General features: G+C 40.5%; 1 protein-coding gene across 3 annotated transcripts in view; it reads right to left on the bottom strand.

The window, feature by feature from the left end:
* Positions 1–21146, bottom strand: part of LOC141127342 (ATP-dependent 6-phosphofructokinase, muscle type) — a 225782-nt gene that overhangs the window by 104584 nt on the left and 100052 nt on the right. For all 3 annotated transcript variants that reach the window (XM_073613677.1, XM_073613676.1, XM_073613678.1), the window contains 2 exons: positions 11425–11498; positions 11227–11304 (listed from right to left, as the gene is read on the bottom strand). In XM_073613677.1, coding sequence (XP_073469778.1) covers positions 11227–11304; positions 11425–11498 — 152 coding nt within the window. The remainder of the gene's footprint in view (positions 1–11226; positions 11305–11424; positions 11499–21146) is intronic.

Genomic DNA, 21146 nt, shown 5'->3' with positions numbered 1-21146 from the left:
TTACAGTAGACCTTTATGGAAACCTGATTGCCTTTCATAACTCTATACGCTATAATAGATACTATGTATTCAACTACAAATGGTGATGCTTGTAAAAATAAAAATTCTGAAAAACATCAATAAAATAAATCAAATACAACATTGCTGAAAACATTGAAACATAAAATAAACATGTATTTCTAGAGGTCTCTCCTAAGCTGTCGGACCGCCTTAATCAGGTCTTTATTATATCAAAATATCCAGGTATAAGCCAAACCAACCCACTAGTTGCCCAATGTTTAGCCAAGCTCCAGGTACATTCTATCACCTCCTGTGGCAATGCCCTAAAATACAGGCATTCTGGACACAGGTGGTACAGTTCTGACATGACAACATGGGCTCTCCTGTAACACTACAGCCCAAACCTTGTCTACTGGTAATTTTTCCAGAGCCGGAGCTGGATAAGTTCACAAAAATATTTCTGCACGAAACCTTATTCTCCACAAGGAAGGTTATAGCTAGGGTGTGGATGAGACCCAGCCTACCAGAACTCTCGCACTGGATAGCCAAGGTGAATAATACACTGACTTATAAGAAACTTGTCTACTCCCACAGAGGGCGCCCCTCGAAGTATGATAAAATCTGGGATAGGTGGCTTAAGGCCTCTGAGACCCTAATATGATCCGGAAATGGTGCAATAGAACTCTTCTGATGGCAACAGCACAGTACACATTCAAGTATACGACCTACTGTACTTGTTAGCAGCCATAATGTCTCATGAGCATGTATGTTTTGTTAAGGGATGTTGTTATGGGATAACTGAATTTGATGCTGTTTATTATGTCAGAGATTTGTCATGTACACTTCCTACATGTATGTTTTCTTTTGTTCAATAAAACTTACGTTTTTAAGGAAACATGTATTTCTAGTACTAATTCTACCCTCTCTAGAGTTCACCTCATGTACCCCCTCTAAAATTTACTTTTTTTTTTTAAACAAAAGTCCAGTTGAATAAAAGCGCTACCATTCTATATTTCTGCCAGGAAAAAGATAAGGCTTCAACGTGTATGGACTTGAAGTGTAGGAGATTCCTTAAAGTCAACCTGTGACAATCACTCAAATTCAGCAAATAATAAAATAAAAATGATGTACAGTATAGCGAAAATGTTTTGGTTCTTGTTTTTTGGAGAGAGTAAGGGGTTAAAAGAGTTAGCTTAATTTCTATCCCACTGAGGTGATCTTTCTTCACTTCCTGTATAGTAAACAGTAAGTGAGGGGAAATGTCCTCTGAGAAAAGCGTCTCTGAAACAAGTGTCCCCATTGAAAGATTTTCTCACACCTCTTCTGGTGTTAACAGCTACATTTTAGGTTTCCCATGTCATTCCTTTCCAAAGACAAAGGTCTCCAGGAAAAATAGAGGTGGTAAATTTACTCAGATACAGACAGCAAAAAACCCAATCAGGGGTTGTAACCCCTCACCACTGTGTCTAAAGCTAGGAAAAAAAAAAAAAAAAAACATTTTACATGCACTTTAAGTAGAGGCTGCCTTCAACTTCCATTTGTACCTATGTGCTTGTGTTGCAGCACATATGCAAGTGCATACATGTAGGTGTGAATGCGTCCTTATAGTTTACTTTTAAAACATATTAATCTGCAGCATATACAGAAGATGTAAACCGTGAAATATAAAATAGAATTGATTTTCTACTTAAAAACCATCCATGGTGCCATTTACATTTTTACAATATGCACAAATATTTTTACAATATTACCAATAATCACATTTTTACAATAAATTACAATAGTTTTATTGTTGTCATTGAATGTTTGTTATAAGTGTTTAAGTAATATACCAAATTAACTCAAGAAGACAACTTTGTAACATATATATATATATATATATATATATATATATATTTTAATGTTTTTCCATATAGAAGAAAAAGTCATATGTTTGTACTAATCTCTTGATCTGTTGGTCATTTTAACAGTTTGACAGAAGTTTTCACAAAAGGTAATTATATGCTCCATTTCAGTTGCCCAGGTTTGTGATAGGTTTACTTTAACAGCAAAACAGACCATGGAACTTAGTCACCATTATCACATGACCCTAGCCCGCTTAAACCCACTTTGAACGGTTGTCCTATAAAAGCAGACTGTCATGTTCCTTTGGACGGGCTGTGGGAAGTGACCAAGAGCAAAGTAAAACAGTTTAGAAAAATATCCTAAATGCCACTACAGTGTAATCTAAAATAAAACCTAGTAACCTCTAAGTTCTTCCTTCCATCATTTATCAGCTTTTCTACATGTGCAATGACATGTCATGGTATCATTTCCAGCTTACATCAGTGAGAAAGAAGTGTCAGTAACTATCATTAACAATACAATTGACACAATCCACACAATGAAATATACATCTTTCAACATATTAATCAATCAAACTAAAACAACATGTAAAAGCTATATTATCAATAGTTTAAAATTAATCTACTAATAGTAGCCATGTGTATGGAAAAAAAAAAAATAATCCAGTGGCTGTTGGCACTGCGTCGCTTTAACTGCTAATTGCGCGGTCATGCAATGCTGTACCCAAACGAAATTTGCGTCCTTTTCTTCCCACAAATAGAGCTTTCTTTTGATGGTATTTGATCACCTCTGCAGTTTTTATTTTTTGCGCTATAAACGGAAAAAGACCGAAAATTTTGAAAAAAAATGATATTTTCTACTTTTTGTTATAAAAAAAATCCAATAAACTAAATTTTAATCATACATTTAGGCCAAAATGTATTCGGCCACATGTCTTTGGTAAAAAAAATGTCAATAAGCATATATTTATTGGTTTGCGCAAAAGTTATAGCGTCTACAAACTAGGGTACATTTTCTGTAATTTACACAGCTTTTAGTTTATGACTGCCTATGTCATTTCTTGAGGTGCTAAAATGGCAGGGCAGTACAAACCCCCCCCCAAATGACCCCATTTTGGAAAGTAGACACCCCAAGGAAATTGCTGAGAGGCATGTTGAACCCATTGAATATTTATTTTTTTGTCCCAAGTGATTGAATAATGACAAAAAAAAAAAAAATATTTACAAAAAGTTGTCACTAAATGATATATTGCTCACACAGGCCATGGGCCTATGTGGAATTGCACCCCAAAATACATTCAGCTGCTTCTCCTGAGTACGGGGATACCACATGTGTGGGACTTTTTGGGAGCCTAGCCGCGTACGGGGCCCCGAAAACCAAGCACCGCCTTCAGGATTTCCAAGGGTGAAAATTTTTGATTTCACTCTTCACTGCCTATCACAGTTTCGGAGGCCATGGAATGCCCAGATGGCACAAAACCCCCCCCAAATGACCCCATTTTGGAAAGTAGACACCCCAAGCTATTTGCTGAGAGGCATGGTGAGTATTTTGCAGCTCTCATTTGTTTTTGAAAATGAAGAAAGACAAGAAAAAACTTATTTTTTTTTCTTTTTTCAATTTTCAAAACTTTGTGACAAAAAGTGAGGTCTGCAAAATACTCACTATACCTCTCAGCAAATAGCTTGGGGTGTCTACTTTCCAAAATGGGGTCATTTGGGGGGGTTTTGTGCCACCTGGGCTTTCCATGGCCTCCGAAACTGTGATAGGCAGTGAAGAGTGAAATCAAAAATTCACGCCCTTAGAAAGCCTGAAGGCGGTGCTTGGTTTTCGGGGTCCCGTACGCGGCTAGGCTCCCAAAAAGTCTCACACATGTGGTATCCCCGTACTCAGGAGAAGCAGCAGAATGTATTTTGGGGTGTAATTTCACATATTCCCATGGCATGTTTGAGCAATATATCATTTAGTGACAACTTTGTGCAAAAAAAAAAAAAAAAATTTGTCTCTTTCCCGCAACTTGTGTCGCAATATAAAATATTCCATGGACTCGACATGCCTCTCAGCAAATAGCTTGGGGTGTCTACTTTCCAAAATCGGGTCATTTGGGAGGGTTTTGAACTGTCCTGGCATTTTATGCACAACATTTAGAAGCTTATGTCACACACCAGCAACTCTTCTAACCACTTGAAGACAAAGCCCTTTCTGACACTCATTGTTTACATGAAAAAGTTATTTTTTTTTTTGCAAAAAAATTACTTTGAACCCCCAAACATTATATATTTTTTTAAAGCAAATGCCCTACAGATTAAAATGGTGGGTGTTTCATTTTTTTTTTTCACACAGTATTTGCGCAGCGATTTTTCAAACGCATTTTTTGGGGAAAAAACACACTTTTTTAAATTTTAATGCACTAAAACACACTATATTGCCCAAATGTTTGATGAAATAAAAAAGATGATCTTAGACCGAGTACATGGATACCAAACATGACATGCTTTAAAATTGCGCACAAACGTGCAGTGGCAACAAAATAAATGCATTTTTAAAAGCCTTTAAAAGCCTTTACAGGTACCACTTTAGATTTACAGAGGAGGTCTACTGCAAAAATTACTGCCCTCGATCTGACCTTCGCGGCGATACCTCACATGCATGGTGCAATTGCTGTTTACGTTTGACGACAGACCGCCGTTTGCGTTCGCCTTAGCGCGAGAGCAGGGGGCGACAGGGGTGCTTTTTTTTTTTTTTTTTTTTCTTTATTATTTTTTTGCTTTTTTATCTTATTTTTAAACTGTTCCTTTCATTTTTTTTTTTTTTAATCATTTTTATTGTTATCTCGGGGAATGCAAATATCCCCTATGATAGCAATAGGTAGTGACAGGTACTCTTTTTTGAAAAAATTGGGGTCTATTAGACCCTAGATCTCTCCTCTGCCCTCAAAGCATCTGATGACACCAAGATCGGTGTGATAAAATGCTTCCCCAATTTCCCAATGGCGCTATTTACATCCGGCGAAATCTAAGTCATAAAATGATCGTAGCTTCCGGTTTCTTAGGCCATAGAGATGTTTGGAGCCACTCTGGTCTCTGATCAGCTCTATGGTCAGCTGGCTGAATCACCGGCTGCATTCTCAGGTTCCCTGTTGAGACAGGAGAGCCAGAGAAAAACACGGAAGACGGTGGGGGGGGGGCATTCCCTCCCACGGCTTGTAAAAGCAGTCTAGAGGCTAATTAGCCACTAGGATTGCTTTTACATGAAAGCCGACCGCTGGCTGAAAAGAATGATACCAAGATGATACCTAAACCTGCAGGCATCATTCTGGTATAACCATTCAAAGTCGTGAATGGTGTACCTGAAGACAAAAAAATGGTTAACAATAAAGCACAGTAAACGGTAAAGTATAAAAAATTGCATACCTGAAAAGCAAACATGATAAAACATAACAACAATAAAACATTGCAGAATAGAATACAGTAAAAAAGAGCAGAACAAGAGAGAGAGAATAGAGAGAGAACAATAAAACGACAACTATTTTTTTTTTATTTTATATATATATTTTTTTTTTTTTTTACACTTTTTTTGTAACTGTAACTTTTATAACGGTAACCGGTTCCAGGTTCGGGTCTCTCAAAATGCGATGGCATCTTGGGAGACCCTGTGAAAGTGTGCCTAGTCTGTGCAATGCTGTACCCTACGCTAATACTCAACTAATGAATGGTAGCGTTCAAAACATTCACCAATGCAAAGACCAGGATTGTCAGGACAGGAGGGACAATAATAGCGGGTGTCACGCCTATATCCGCGCTTGCTGCAGACACGACATCTTTTTTGGGGGTTCGTTGGGTAGGGGTACTCGGGAGGACATAAAGAAAATGCCTCTCATGCAGCCGACTGCATTTGGTTGGGGATGTGAATGGGGGAAGTACGGGCACTGCAGAAGCGGTGGGTTCCCACTTAGGATTGGCGAATGCAGCAGGAAGGGCACTATGGGCACGACGGGCCTGTGTTTGTCTTCTTGGTGGCAGCGGGACACTACTTGTGCTTGCCACTTCACCAGCTTGAACTGCACTTATAGGACTCACCACGTCACCAAGTGTTACTGCAGTGCTGGTTTGACTACGACCGGGGTGTACTAGGCCGCTGGCGCTTGCCAGTTCAATAAAAAGCTACCAAAAAAACTGTTAGCAATCGCAGGGATCAGGCCTGACTCTGCGAACGCTGCAGTTATGCGTTTAGTGTTTTGTAAGTGACAGTGATCGATCGATACTGCACTTGGGTGGGCTGGGCTGGGCGGAGGGGCAAAATGCAGGTGCTAGCAGGTATCTGGGCTGATCCCGCTAACACTGCGTTTTTGGGAACCCTAAACTGCTGGGGACGCTAGTATAGATCTGATCAGATATTGATCCGTACAGATACTATACCACTAAGGGAGGCGTATGCTGCGTGCGTGGGTGTTAGCGGTACTGGCGCTAATCTGACGCTGCCTGGGGCGACGCATATCACCGCCGGGCAATCAGGGGGCTAAACCTTTATTCGGTAATAAACGGCGGGTGCCCTGACACTATAAAAAATAAACAAACTAACCAGCGTCACCCGTAACAGTTATACGGTGATCAGTGGTGAAAGGGTTAACTAGGGGGCAATCAAGGGGTTAAAACATTTATTAGATAGTATATGAGGGTCCCTGTCGCTATAAAACGCTGACGGCGAACCTAAATATTTACCTCACTAACTAGCGTCACCAGCGACACTAATACAGCGATCAGAAAAATGATCGCTTAGTGACACTGGTGACAGGGGGTGATCAAGGGGTTAAAACTTTATTAGGGGGGGTTAGGGGGGTATCCTAGACCTACAGGGGGGTAATACTAACTGTCCCAACACTGTAACTGTCACAAACTGACACCAATGCAGTAATCAGAAAAAAAAACAAAAAAAACCAAAAAAACTGCTGGTGTCAGTTTGTGACGGGGGGGGGGGTGATTGGGGGGGGATCGGGGGGCGATCGGGGGGGGGATCGGGGTGTTTTGTGTGCCTGGCATGTTCTACTGTGTGTGTGTGTGTTGTGCACTCACATACCTGTCTTCTCTCCTCGGGCCGGAACGGAAATTACCGAGCCGAGGAGAGATGACATCATTTCCTTTGCTGCTGTTTAGCATACAGCAGCAAAGGAATGTTCTCATTGGCCGGCGGCGATCGCGAGGGGGGGGGGCCACGAACGGATGGCCTCCCCCTCATCTCCGATCGCCGTGGGAGAAAAGACGACCGCCTCGGGCACCGGGGGGGGGTCCGATCGGACCCCCCACCCGCGGAAGGCAAATCACGTATATGTACGTGATTTTGCCTGTCCGTGCCACCTTGCCGACGTAAATCGGCGTGAGGCGGTCGTCAAGTGGTTAAACAAATAGGAAGTGAAAATAACCCAAAATTAGGTTGATAAGAAATTCAAAATATGCATTACAAATTGATTACAAAAAAAAGTCCTAATCTGTGACTCAATCAGATGGATGAGATGATGTGGGGAGAAATGGGTAAAAGTCCCGGTTGAAAGGTAGAAGTACAATTGAATTGATTGAGACCTTCACCGCACCACTGTGAAAAATAATAGGATTGCGCGCTTACCAAAGGCAAGCTTATAAGAGCTTGCGACCTTAACCCGGTCGGGGCCTTTCGTGGATTGGAGACAACAACGCCCCACTTCAGCTTTAGGATAGGTGCACTGTCCGTCAGATACCAGGCATTCACTCTACTAGGGAGATATTACCCTCCAGCTACAGATTGTTCTCACAGGGGGTATTCCAAAGGAAAGAAAAGAGCAACATAGCGTAATCCTGCTTGAATGTTTATTAAAAATAGGTTTAAAATCACACTTACATTTAGGTAGATCAATAAAGCATAAACAGCCGGCCAGCTAGAAGCGATCACCCGTCCTACAGACGGTATATGCAGCACGTCAGCACGCCCGACGCACGTTTCGTCACACTCTGACGTCGGGTTAAGGTCGCAAGCTCTTATAAGCTTGCCTTTGGTAAGCGCGCAATCCTATTATTTTTCACAGTGGTGCGGTGAAGGTCTCAATCAATTCAATTGTACTTCTACCTGTCAACCGGGACTTTTACCCATTTCTCCCCACATCATCTCATCCATCTGATTGAGTCACAGATTAGGAATTTTTTTTTGTAATCAATTTGTAATGCATATTTTGAATTTCTTATCAACCTAATTTTGGGTTATTTTCACTTCCTATTTGTTTAACTTATGGGTTTAACCCTATAAGTAATGAATTCTCACAGCGCTGCTCCTTTTTTCTGATCTAATTGTTATAGTGTGTGTATCCCACTTTTAGCGGCCGCTCTAATTTCATTTTTTGATTTTGTCACTCCATTTTTCTTTCATATGTTTTTTCAATATTTTTGTTAGGGTTTATTAATTTTATATTATTAATTTGTAGTCACATGTAGCGTGGTAGTCTTTTCTTTTTCCAATATACACGGGAAACAAATGACTTTAAGAAAATAAGGGCTTTTGACTGCTTTGAAATTGAATTTCCTATATACGTCAAATGCAAAAGCTGCTTGGAGCTTCTCAGAAGCAGGTCAAATCAGCACCAAGCAGATCACGAACAGCCACAAGCAACTAGGAAGACCTTCATCTGAAACACATGTAGACACGTTACTGAGCAACCTTGTTATCTGTGTCAGGTGTATATACATTTAATCCAAATGAGTCCAGTATGTGAGTTTGCCACCATTATTATTATACGTGAATGGGCCATTCTTATTATTAAGATCTGTGCCATTATAAAACATAAGCTCTATTATGGTAATAAGAAGATTGTGTTATAATTCTCAGAGTTTTTAAAAACTACATATACAAATTATTTTTTTCAAACAAATTTTCCAAGTGACACTGCCTGCAAATAGGTAAATTTTAGCACATCTTTGGGCTCAAGAAGTGTTGGTCTTTGGAGCAGAGGTTCTAGGCATAGGAGAAGTGAGCATGCAAACATGGGGATAAGTGTACTTTAGGAAGCATTGCAGTGAAGTTTGGGGTATCAGAAGTAGAGGTCGACCGATATGGGTTTTTCTCTGGCCGATGCCGATATTTAGAAATCGCGATGGCCAATATAAGAAGCCGATTTTTTTTTTTTCTTTTTTTTTTTCTTTTTTTTTTCTCCTTCATCTCATAAAATCTAACCGTTAGACCCCTTTCACACTGGGGCATTTTTCAGGCGCTTTTGGGCTAAAAATAGCACCTGTGAAACGGCTCCCCTGCAGTCTCAGTGTGAAAGCCCGAGTGCTTTCACACTGAGGCGATGCGCTGGCAGGATGTTTAAAAAAAGTCCTGCAAGCGGCATATTTGGAGTGGTGTATACCGCTCCTCCACCACTACTGCCCATTGAAATGAATGCGCACCGCTGCCGAAGCGCCTGCAAAACGTTTTGGCAGCAGCGCTTCAGGGGCGCATTTAACCCCTTCCTCAGCCGCTAGGTGGGTTATAAGCGCCCCGCTAGCAGCCGAATAGCGCCGCTAAAATGACGGTAAAGCTCCGCTAAAACTAACAGCGTTTTACCGTCAACGCATGCCCGCTCCAGTGTGAAAGCAGCCTTAAGTAATACAGAAAATTTTTTACATTTAAACATTTATTAAACAAAACAAACCTCCAATCAGTTCACTTGTATGTATAATTTAGATGAAAAAAAAAAACAACGATATCTTTAATATTAAATACTCAAAAACAGGTAATCAAAACTTTTGGATGAAAAAAAATGGGCTAACTTTACTGCTTTTTTTTTTTTTTTTTTATTTCATTAGTGTATTTTTTTTTTTAAAAATTGCGTTGGAAAGGCCGCTGCGCAAATACCGTGTGACGTAAAATATTGGAACAACCGCTATTTTATTCCCTAGGGTCTCTGCTAAAAAAATATATATATATAATGTTTGGGGGTTCTAAGTGATTTTCTAGCAGAAAATACAGGATTTTTACTTGTAAGCAACAAGAGTCAGAAAAGATTTAGTCTTTAAATGGTTAAACTGAACTCCTCCACACGGAGTTCAGCTCATTGATAAAAGAACCTGAAAAGATACAATGTATCTTCTTATCAGACTTGGCAGGCTGCCCAGGGAGGAGAGAATCCTCTCCACAGATAACTTTCAGGCAACTTGCATTGACTTCTATTACAGAAGTCATTTGCAAGTCCCGCTGAAGTTATAATCGGCTTTTTTTATCAGCACAATCGGCCGATGCCGATTAAGTAAGAAAAGCCAAATATCAGCCGATATATCGGTCGACCTCTAATCAGAAGGGTGTGGGTTAGGGCTTTGCTCTAAAAACTGAGCGATCTTTGCTAAAGACTACAAGCACAAGGTCCTCAGCACTAATACTTTTAGATTATGTTGCTTGGATTAATTATTATGCAGCCAGACCTAACTGGGCACCCTTTGCTGTTGAGTCTCTTAGTCATTTGGTCTGCTATAGCTATACTTATGCATTGATGTGATTGGTTTCACATTCAACATCATAAATGTCAAGAAATACAACATAAACCATAATGCAGAAAGAAAATTTAGTAAAACATAGCCTGAGTGGAGAAGCCTGCGAGTGGAGAAGAGAAACTAATTATGCATTTCACTTTACCACTACTTTGTTTCATTACCTACCAGTGGCGGCTGGTGCTCCATTTTTTTTTTAGGTGGTGTGGCTGGCCCGCTCACAAGCCCCCGCACTTACCCCATCAAGGTCCCAGGCAACTTCCCTGGCTTCTCCTCCCGGCCAATCTGGTCACTTCTCCTCCCGGTCAATCTGGTCTAAGGACCCACTTCCTGTCCTGATTGGCCAGGAGGAGAAGCAGGAAGACAATAGCGAATGTTGATTCACTATTATCACAAGTGGGTGGGCTCAGGGAGCAGTGCTCTGCTCCCCGAGCCCATCCTTTTTGAAGCCTCCGGCTCTAATCACATGCTTCACAACACCCCCCCATAGAACTCTATGAGTCCGGCGCCCTGCATGGAGATTAGGGGCCAGGCACATCGAGATTAGGGGGGGTGGTGCCCCTGTGCCCCTATGGATGGACCGCCGCTGTTAACTACTGTACTATAACCCTTCAAGTTTTACTTTTCAATAAAAAGAACAAAGTACTAAATTTAAAGCTAGAAGGCAACAATCCAACTTTTGCCCAGGTTTACATAAACCAGGATCACTGTACCAGTTAAAAAGGTGCGAACAGCTAAACAGGTGTCACACTGAATGACATACATTTGTATTGTTCCCTCCATAGCCACGTATCTACATAACTGCTTTAAATATTAGTATTTATATGGAAATAAACATTTCTTAATAGCCTGCCTGTCATTTCATTGCAGAAATTTCAAGTATTCACTAACTTACCAACTGCAGCATCATTGACACACTTTCCCAGGTGGCTTCCCGAATGTTGTCACCTCCATCGACCAGTCCTTGGTAACCCTGAAAAATTTTTGAACAACTGTACCGTGAAGCTTCCAATTTACAAACATTATTAAAAAAAAAATAATTAAAAAAAATATATATATACACACGCTGTTCCCAAGACACTAGCATACACACCTCATGTACAAAGTACACTTTGGCACCAGTGTAGATGCCCACTCTCACCACTGCTCGTACAGCTGCATTCATTCCTGGTGAGAAATATAATAAGAATTAAATTCTATAATTTCCAGAATGAATAAAGTGCATGCTTATAGAGCTCACTAACTACTACAACTACCTTGAAACATACTTTATTGTATCAAACCAATAATCAATATTATTACATTTTGGTAATCAATAAGATTTGTCTTTCATGTGTATACTATTATCTGCTCTATATTAATATGATTACATGTGTTATATATATAGTGCCATCAGTTTGAGTAGCTATTTACAAAATAAAAAGGGAGACATTGGTTACAATACAATTCAATACAAGAGGGGCAGATGGGTCCTGCTTGTGAGAGCTTATATTCTAAAAAGGGAGGAGCAAGTGATATAAAAAGGTAATAACAGAGATGCTGATGGAGAAAGTAAAAGTACAGTTTTTAGGGGGGGGTGGGAAAGACTTCCCTAATAAGATAAGCTTTCAGAGATCGCCTAAAGGAAGACAGAGTAGGAGATAGACAGAAGAACTGAATAGTGAGCTCCAGAGGATAAGAAAGTCTCTAGGGAAATCCTGGAGGAAAGTATATGAGGAGGAGCTACAAAGCAGGTGGTCTTGGAATAAGTGAAGAGGACAGTTTGGATGATATTTTGATGGTGATGTAGCCTGAGGCAGAGTTGTATACATGTCTTTTTGGTTATTAGTAAATTTAATTTATTTGTTGGATGAGAGGAAGCCAGTGGAGGGATTGTCAGAGAGGGGTGGAAGACACTGAATGGCTTGTGGGGTGGAGAAGTATGGCAGCAGCATTCATGATATACTGAAGGGGGGATAACCCGTGCAATGGCAGGCCAACCAGGAGAGAGTTGCAATCGTCAAAGCAAGAGATAACAAGGCAGGGAGTTAGTAACTTGGTGGTGTCATTGAAAGGAGCATATTTGGAGATGTTTACAAAGGTTACAGTGGTACAAATTGCATAGCTCCCAACTGTCCCTGATTTTGAGGGACTTTTGAGGGACTGTCCCTGGAGCAATGTCCCTTTGTCCCCCTCATTTGTCCCTCATTTTGGTCTAATCTATAGTTGTATATAATATGCACTTTTTATCTTTCAAAAAGTGTTTCCCAGTGCTAAACCTTTCATCCAAATTCTAAATTGCTGCATTTGTAATTTTAGAAAGCCAATATAAAGGAATAGTAGTAGTAAAAAAAGCCCTTGGTGATTTAACCTTTTTTTGGTTAATTCTCCTTTAAGAGGGTGTGGCAGGGGCCATGTCCTATGCCTACATACATTTGCTAGTAGGTGTCCCTCATTCCCATCTCAAAATGTTGGGAGGTATGAAATTGGACTGTGATAGGTCAGAGTCTATGATTACATCTAGCACCTTGACATGAGGGGACTTTATAGAAAAGTCTGGATGGGAAGCAGGAGGAGGAAATATTAAGAGTTCAGTTTTTGAAAGATTACATTTGATGAAGCGGATACATTTATATTAATATGTCAATCAGTTAGCCTTAGTTAGTGGTGCAAAGGAGACTAAAAAGGCGAGCTGAAGAGTAGAGGTAGATTTGGGTGTTGTCAACATATAGATGGTGCTGGAGGCAATCAACAGATCAAGGGAGGAGGTGTAGATATCAACAGAGTCTTGGGGGAATTGCATAGAAGGAGCAAGAGGAGAGAAGGAGATAGAGTTGTAGGTGGCACTTAATGAGCACCTAGATAAGTAGGAGGAGTACCAGCTAAGAGTCTATGAGACCAAGGGAGTAGGAGTTTTTGTTTTTTCTCAAAGAGTGGGTAGTTAACAGTGTCAAAGGCAGCAGAAAGCTCTAATAGTACAAGTATGGAATAGTAGCCATTGGTTTTAGCAGTTAGTAAGTTGTTAGTAAGTTTTAGGAGGGCAGTTTCTGTGGAGTGTTGCAAATGAAAGCCAGATTAAAAAGGGGATGAGAAGGTTCTTGTCAGTGAGGTAGCAGTTAAGACAATTGTAGACTAGGCATTCTAGACATTTGGAGGTAACCAGGAGCAAGGAAATAGGTCTATGGTTGTTCAGACTGGTGGAATCCAGCAAGGGTTCTTTAAGTATGGGGATGATCAATGCATGGTTTGGAGTGGTAGTACAGATTGAAAGATTGAAGATGTGAATAACAGAGTGTAAAATACAGCAAGTATGAGTGAAGTAGTTGTCGGGAAATGGGGTCCAATACGTAGGTGGGTGTCAGGAAAAAGCTTAGCAGCTTCCTCTGTGACAGTAGGGTCAAAAGTGGAAATTATTGAATGTGGTGTTAGGCTTGGTATTTTGGTGGGGAAAATATCAGGCCAATGAAAAGTTTCTTCAGAAAAAAGAAGAGACTTCTTGATAAAAGTAATTTTTTTTTCTATTTGTATCAAATATAGAATCTGTCTGTAGCAGTGGGTCCTATGGACTGGCTTACAAGACACGTGTCTTTCAGCTAGTGTCCAAATAGCTTTATTAAATGACCAACAAAAGCAAGAAGCCAAACAAAAGGTTTTGGACAGTTTATCACTTGTTTAAAAAGTTCAGATTAATAATAATTAATCTTTTAATGCAGCACTTGTTATTTTATCTGGCTGAACATGGCTTACTGCATCGTATTATATGGGAACATGGTTCACATGTCTCTAAGCATACCAAAAGGCCCCAGAACATTCATGTAGCAGAAACAAACAAAATGCACCGCAGGCATCAGAACACACAAGACTGCTAGGGCACCAAACACTTTTTTTTAACATTTTCTCATAATAATAATAAAAATAATAATAATATTTATGCTTTTGAAAATACCCACAACCCACTTTTTAAATGACAATAGCCTTTTCTTTATGTTGGGGTCTAAATATGGCCCATAAGGGAAGACATCTGTGCGGTTTCATGCACACCTGAAATCACCAAAAGTAGTGCAGGGAAATCTCCGAAATGGCACACAGATGGCGAAAAAAAAAAAAAAAAAATCGGAGTTATCCAAAATGAAAAAAAAACTTTTGTTTTTAAGCAAAAGATATATAACAGACTGGTAAACCACACAATTAAATCTGTGTTTTATTTATCATAACATTTGGTAGATGTGCAGTTAACATTCAGCGGGTTCTGGTGAAATGCAATAGGAAACACTAATTCAAAAGGAATGAGAAAACTGTATGCATCCCATCCCAGCTGCTTTAAAATTGCGCACACCCATGCAACGGTGATAAAACGGCATAAAGTTTACTATCCATAGGCGACTCTTTAAAAGCCTTTACAGGATACCACTTTAGATTTACAGAGGAGGTCCAGTGCTAGAATTACTGCCCATGATCTGACATTTGCAGTGATACCTTACATGTGTGGGGCAATTGCTGTTTACGTGCGTGCGGGACCGACGCATGGGTTTGCATTTGTGTGCGAGCACGGGAGGATGGGGGCACTTTAATTTTTTTTTTTTACTTCGTTTTTATTTTTACACTGTTGCTTTAATTTTTTTTTCACTTTTATTGCTGTCACATGGAATTTAAACATCCTTGTGACAGTAATAGGCAGTGACAGGTAGTCTTTATAGAGAGATCTGGGGTCTGAGCTCCGCATTTAGCCCGGGTTCACACCACAACGGGCTGCGGATCGCACAGGAGCGCTGTGCGTCCCTGTTCACCGTTTCAGGGACGAATCAGGGCCGATTCTATGCCTGAATTCGGCCCTGAAACGCAGCCAAAGACGCACAGCGTTTTTGTGCAGTGCGCACCGCAGCCGCCCCGGAGATATGTGAACTGGCTCCATAGGGAGCCAGTCACATTCTCCTGCTATGCGAATTAGAGGTGCGGAAACGCACCTCTAATTCGCATAGGTGTGAACCCGGGCTTAAAAGCATTCAAAACACTAAGATCGGTGTTTTTGAATGCTTTCGATTTTTCAAAACTGGCGCAGATGGTTCAGGACGTGATTTCATGTCAACGTTTCCGGTTTACTGTTACGAACAGCCAAGCAAAGCTGATCCCGGCTGGTCGCTCAGGTCTCCCGGGGGGGTGGGAGAGGTGTGGAAGGCGGCAGGAAGGAGGAATGTCTCCTCCAGCTGCTTGTAATAACAATCGAGCAGCTAGTAAGCCGCTCAGATTACTTTTACAGATTGCCAGCTCCAATAAATATAACCCCGGCACACCCCGGTGCAGGCGCCGCCCCTCTAAAAAATGCCGCCCCAGGCAAACGCCTTGTTTGCCTCGAGGCAAATACGCCCCTTATTGTGGTGCCATCCACCAACTCACTTCAGCACCCTACATGTGGGCGAGCCTGTAAGGAGTGCAATGGATACTACTGCAAACCACTAGACTACACCAACATTAATAAAAATGTATCCTAAAAAAAGTACATCCAAAAAGAAAAAGGAAGCTATGTACAGTAACTCGCTATATATGATGAATGTTAATAAACAAACCTAGTTTTCCATTTGCCTTAATTTTTTTTCTCTTTTTTCTGAGTGAAACACAGACAGACCAGAAAAACAGAACAGTAACTAATGAAGATTTATACATATGTACGTGCATGTAGACATTTAGCTACCAATTTAATCTGACAACTCCCCTTTATCAAAGCTCCTACCCAGAAGTGATGAGAGAATCTGAATTACTACAAGATGACCTGCTTAAATTTCTCATCTATTTTAATCATATACTTACATAAAAACTGAAACATATTTCTATTTTATGCACCTATTTAGTGATAGTGAAAATGTGTAGGTCACTTTCTTATTCTTGTACTAGCCTGCAGGGAAACATTATCTGTTCAAGGACAGAGCACTGGTGATCCCAGATAACAGCTGCCATGAAATACAGTACTAGACAAAACAACGTCTTGAATCTTCCTATCGGTTTGGAAAGCAAGAACTTAGCATGATTTGCTGCTCAGAAATCATCATGGTGCATGTTCTATGTACTGTATATTAAGAAATGAAGGCACTCAACATAAATCCCATAGATATGGGATTATCTTTTGCAATCTGTCACTATACTGCTACTTCTAGAATGCATCCATTGGTAAATGATCAAAGTCACTCATTATGATGATGCCCCCTGCATAGGTCCCCTAATAACCCCTTTGGTTTAATCCATCTTTGGGAGAGCTTTATTAATTGGAAGGAGGAGCTTTATGAGCCCATTATGGGATAAAATATGCTCATCAGTTATACTTAAAAAGGCAGTTTAGTTCCTTTGAACATGTATGTAGGGTATTGGGATTCCTAGAACCTGGCATTTTAAATATATACAGCTATGCCACCCTGCAATAGCTCAGTTTTGGAGGGGGGGGGGGGGGGGGTGTACAGCTATAAAACTCAAAACTGGAAGCTGCTTTGTTAAAAATCATGATTCCAGATCATGTTAAAATGGTCTCTAGGTAATATATGGTTCTGGATCCTGGTAATTCTGATCTGGTTGAGAGGGCTAGGGCTTGTTGGCCTACCATTGCACTGGAGCGATCAGATGAACAATGGAGTATGGTGCTTTCCATGTATCTACCCACAGTTATTGCCTCCACTGATCGGATGATTCAATTGAGATACATACATCAGACCTGCATGTCTATTCCGTATGCATAATGCCGTGTACACACGGGGGGACTTTTTCGACGGACTAGGTCTGGCAGGCTTTGACGGACTTTCCTACACACGATCAACCAAAGTCTGACGGATTCGTACATGATGACGTACAACCGGACTAAAACAAGGAAGTTGATAGCCAGTAGCCAATAGCTGCCCTAGCGTCGGTTTTTGTCCGTCGGACTAGCATACAGTCGAGTGGACTTTTTGACCGGATTCGAGTCTGTCAGAAAGATTTGAAACATGTTTCATTTCTAGGTCCGTCGAACTTTTGGGAAAAAAAAGTCAGCTGGAGCCCACACACGATCGAACTATCCGACGGACTCCGGTCCTCCGGACCAAGTCTGCCGTAAAGTCCGCTCGTGTGTATGCAGCATAAGAGGCACACTGTGTCATAAATGTCAATTGGATGAGGAAACCTTCTTTTACATGGTGTTGGAGTGTTTCAAAGTGCATCCTCTCTGGTCCCAGATGACAGAGTTTATAGTCAATACTTTTGGCTTTCCAAACATATGTAACCCCCTTTTAGGCCTATTGGGAGCTATTAAGGATGAGGAGTTGGATGTGGCTACAAAATTAAAAAAAAAAAAAATTCTCTTTTTCTATGTTCGTAAACTTATTGCTAGGAGATGGATTTATGGGGAAACTTTAAACTTTGGAAATAAAATGGTTAATGCGCTTTACAGAATGACATGAGGCCCTTGGGTCCCCAAAAAATGTAGGAAGGTCTGGTTCCACTGGATAGATTCTACGGAAACTCTGGCAGATGAATCCGAGGTTTACAGTAGGTGAACAAGGGATGTAGGCATGGAGGGAATATGGATTGATGGTTGGGCAGTGGGACTGGGGGGTCTGTGGATACCCTGTGGTCCTTTTGTACACTTTTTTATGGACCAAATCTGGGATGGCTGTTTCTGTCATGATTTGTACTATCTGATATCTAGTAACAATAAAAAATGTTTGCAAAAAAAAAAAAAAAAAATTCTGCATGAGGTGTTTTGACAATACAAAGTATTATAAGCACTTCAAATAAGCCATCTGTCGCCTACAACTGACATAAAAACAAAAAACAAAAAAAAAAACATATTGTTGGGTTAAAGTAGAACTAAACCCATCGATTTAACGGTTTCAAAAAACAGTTACATTTGCTTGTGCTCATAACCAAACTGTCAAATCATCAAATGGTTGGTACCATAACTGATCACAAATGCACCATCATGGCAGTTGCAGATCAAACAGAGGCTAAGGCCCCTTTCACATGGGCGGCTGTTCTGCCGCTGTTAAAAGCAAGTTTTGATGTTTTAAAATTCAGAGAATCCTGGCACAGCGTTCACTTGCAGCTGTACATTGCGATTAGCTGTGTTTACGTGCGTTTATATGCGTTTTTCTATCTGCACAAAACCACATGTAACAAAACAGTTGCTAAACGCAGTGTGTGAATGGGGCCATAGGAAATCATTGTGTGCGTTTAGCTACGGTAGATAACTTCATCTGTCCGCAGCTAAAAGCACAATTATATCCGGCTATATGAAAGGGGCCTAAGATGGAAGCTTCCTTTGATGAAAAGGATAGGAAGCTTTAGTTCCGCTTTAACTTCCGCTCAAACTGGCTTTAGTGTGTGTATGTTTGTGTCACTGTGTAAGTGTATGTGATATATGCTAAAATATTGAGATCAGATAAACAACTTCTAATAATATCCCTGTGAAGGCCTCTAGGCAAATGACAATTGTCTTCAGATATTGAGATTTTCATAGAGCAAGATCACAAGTAGGTCTCAAGCTCTTTATAAAATACAACTTTATTAGAATGTACGTGGCAAGTAATGACTATATGGCCATGGCTCTTCATGTATTCCTCTTGTGATTTTCCTATGTCTGAAAAGCAGTTATCTGTGTAACAATGTATGAGACATGTATTTCTACAACAGCAGATGATCCTGTCTAACAAGGGTCAATTATATTGGAAAACTACCAAAATCCGAATAGCTTAAAGCTGGCCATACAGGAGTAGAATTTTGTTTTTAGAATGTTTGTTCAATTTCCTAAACTAGCGGGTCAATTTGACATTTGTTTTCAACCGATGTGGTGAGAAAATTGAAGGATAGGGAATGGGAAATTTTTTTCGAACAAGGGAATTTTTATATTTCAATATTTTTTATTGAAAAAGATCAGATAACGTAGATGGATGTATTTTAGCCACCCAGGTAGGGACCAAGTACTAGGGTAGAAGTGTTTTATAATTAGCATTGCATTAATGGAAACTTTAGATAAAGCATAAGAAACATCTTGCCACTCAGGCAAATCAAAGGTAAGATTCAGATCCCTTTCCCAGTGATTCATATAAGGAAGCTTTGAATTTGGTTCAGTGAGGGAGGCATACACCGCAGATACCCATCCCTTCAAAAGGCCCCTTGCTTGGCAAGATAGTTCAAATGTTATGAGTGTAAGGGGCCCAACTAATAGATTATGTTTAGATCTGACAAAAGATGCAATTTGGTTATATCTAAAAATTCTACTAGGGGCATCTGCAGCGTATCTTTAAAGTATTGTAAATAATATACTTGGTCCCCGTTAAGATAAACAACCCTTTGTTGAGCTACCACTGGAATAATCCAGGTGCCAGCTCAGGTAGACCCTATTTTATACAACCCAGAGTTTAACAGTGTATGCGGGGATGATAGAGATTTGCGGTGACGCACTCTGTTCCAGATGGCTAATGAGTGTGATAAGGTGGGACATAATATAGGAGGGCGTAAAATAGCTAGGAACCCACAGTAGCGATCCCTTGGCAAAGGGACAACAGCAGAATGTCTCAATAGAGACCCAAAGAGGTATAGATCCTTTAGTAGTAGTAGTATAAGCGAGTTGGACAATTTGAGCAGTTGAAAATAGGCTTGTAGATTGGGAAGACCAAGCCCACCCCATAGTTTTGATGTGCATAATGTCAGTTTATTCATTCAAGGTTTTCTGTTACCCCATATAAAATAGAGAACCTCAGCTTGCAGACACTGCAGGTTGCCTCTCGAGACTACTATTGGTTATATTCCCAAGTAGTAAAGTATCCTGGGTAAAAACGTCAATATGATTTTCTTGGTTTGACAGAATCAATTCTAATGCCCTGTACACACGATCGGACATTCCGACAACAAAATCCATTGGATTTTTTCCGACGGATGTTGGCTTAAACTTGTCTTACATACACACGGTCACACAAAGTTGGTCAGAAATTCCGAACGTCAAGAACGCGGTGACGTACAACACGTACGATGAGTGGAAAAAAAATGAAGTTCAATAGCCAGTGCTGCTCTTCTGCTTGATTCTGAGCATGCGTGGCACTTTGTGCGTCAGAATTGTCTACACACAATCGGAATTTATGCGAATGAATTTTGTTGTCAGAAAATTTTAGATCCAGCTCTCAAAGTTTGTGTGTCGGAAATTCCGATGGAAAAAATCCGATGGAGCCTACACACGGTCGTGATTTCCGACAACAAGCTCCGATCGCACAATCTTCCATCGGAAAGTCCAACCGTGTGTACAGGGCATAAGAATAATTCACCCAATCACTAAGGTCTTCTCGAAGTCTTTTGAAAAGTGGGGGATAATTGGCCCTATAAAGAGTTTCAATAAAGGATGTTAACTGAATCCCTAAATATGGAAGGGAGTGTTGCAACCACTGAAAATTATAAGTATCCCGAAGGGCCTGTGCCATTGAAGAGGGCAAGAGCTGTTGTTATTTGAGAGTTCAGGGAAAGGCCAGAAAGTTGCGAAATAGAGATAGTAAATTAGGCAAAGTGACTTTAGGATTAGTAATATACAAATATACATAAGGACATCTTGGGTAAATAAGGCGCATTTATGTTCTTGTTCTGCACAGCAGACACCATGAATGTTGGGGTGGGAGCGAATCGCCATAGCTGGGGGCTCAATTGCTAATGCAAAAAGTAAAGGAGGGAGGGAGCAGCCCTGTCTCTTACTGCGTCGAATAGGAAATCATGATGATTTATAACCTCTTATGAAAGCCAAGGGAGTGCTATATAAAGTTTTTAATAAAAGAGAGAAACGTAGAGTTGAACCCAAAGGTCTCCAAGGTGGTCAATAGGTAATACCAATTTAAG

Source organism: Aquarana catesbeiana, linkage group LG02 (assembly GCF_042186555.1).
Source record: "Aquarana catesbeiana isolate 2022-GZ linkage group LG02, ASM4218655v1, whole genome shotgun sequence".
NCBI lineage: Eukaryota > Metazoa > Chordata > Amphibia > Anura > Ranidae > Aquarana > Aquarana catesbeiana.
The sequence above is the reverse complement of the archived record's forward strand: the minus strand, read 5'-3'. Positions and strand labels throughout refer to the sequence as shown.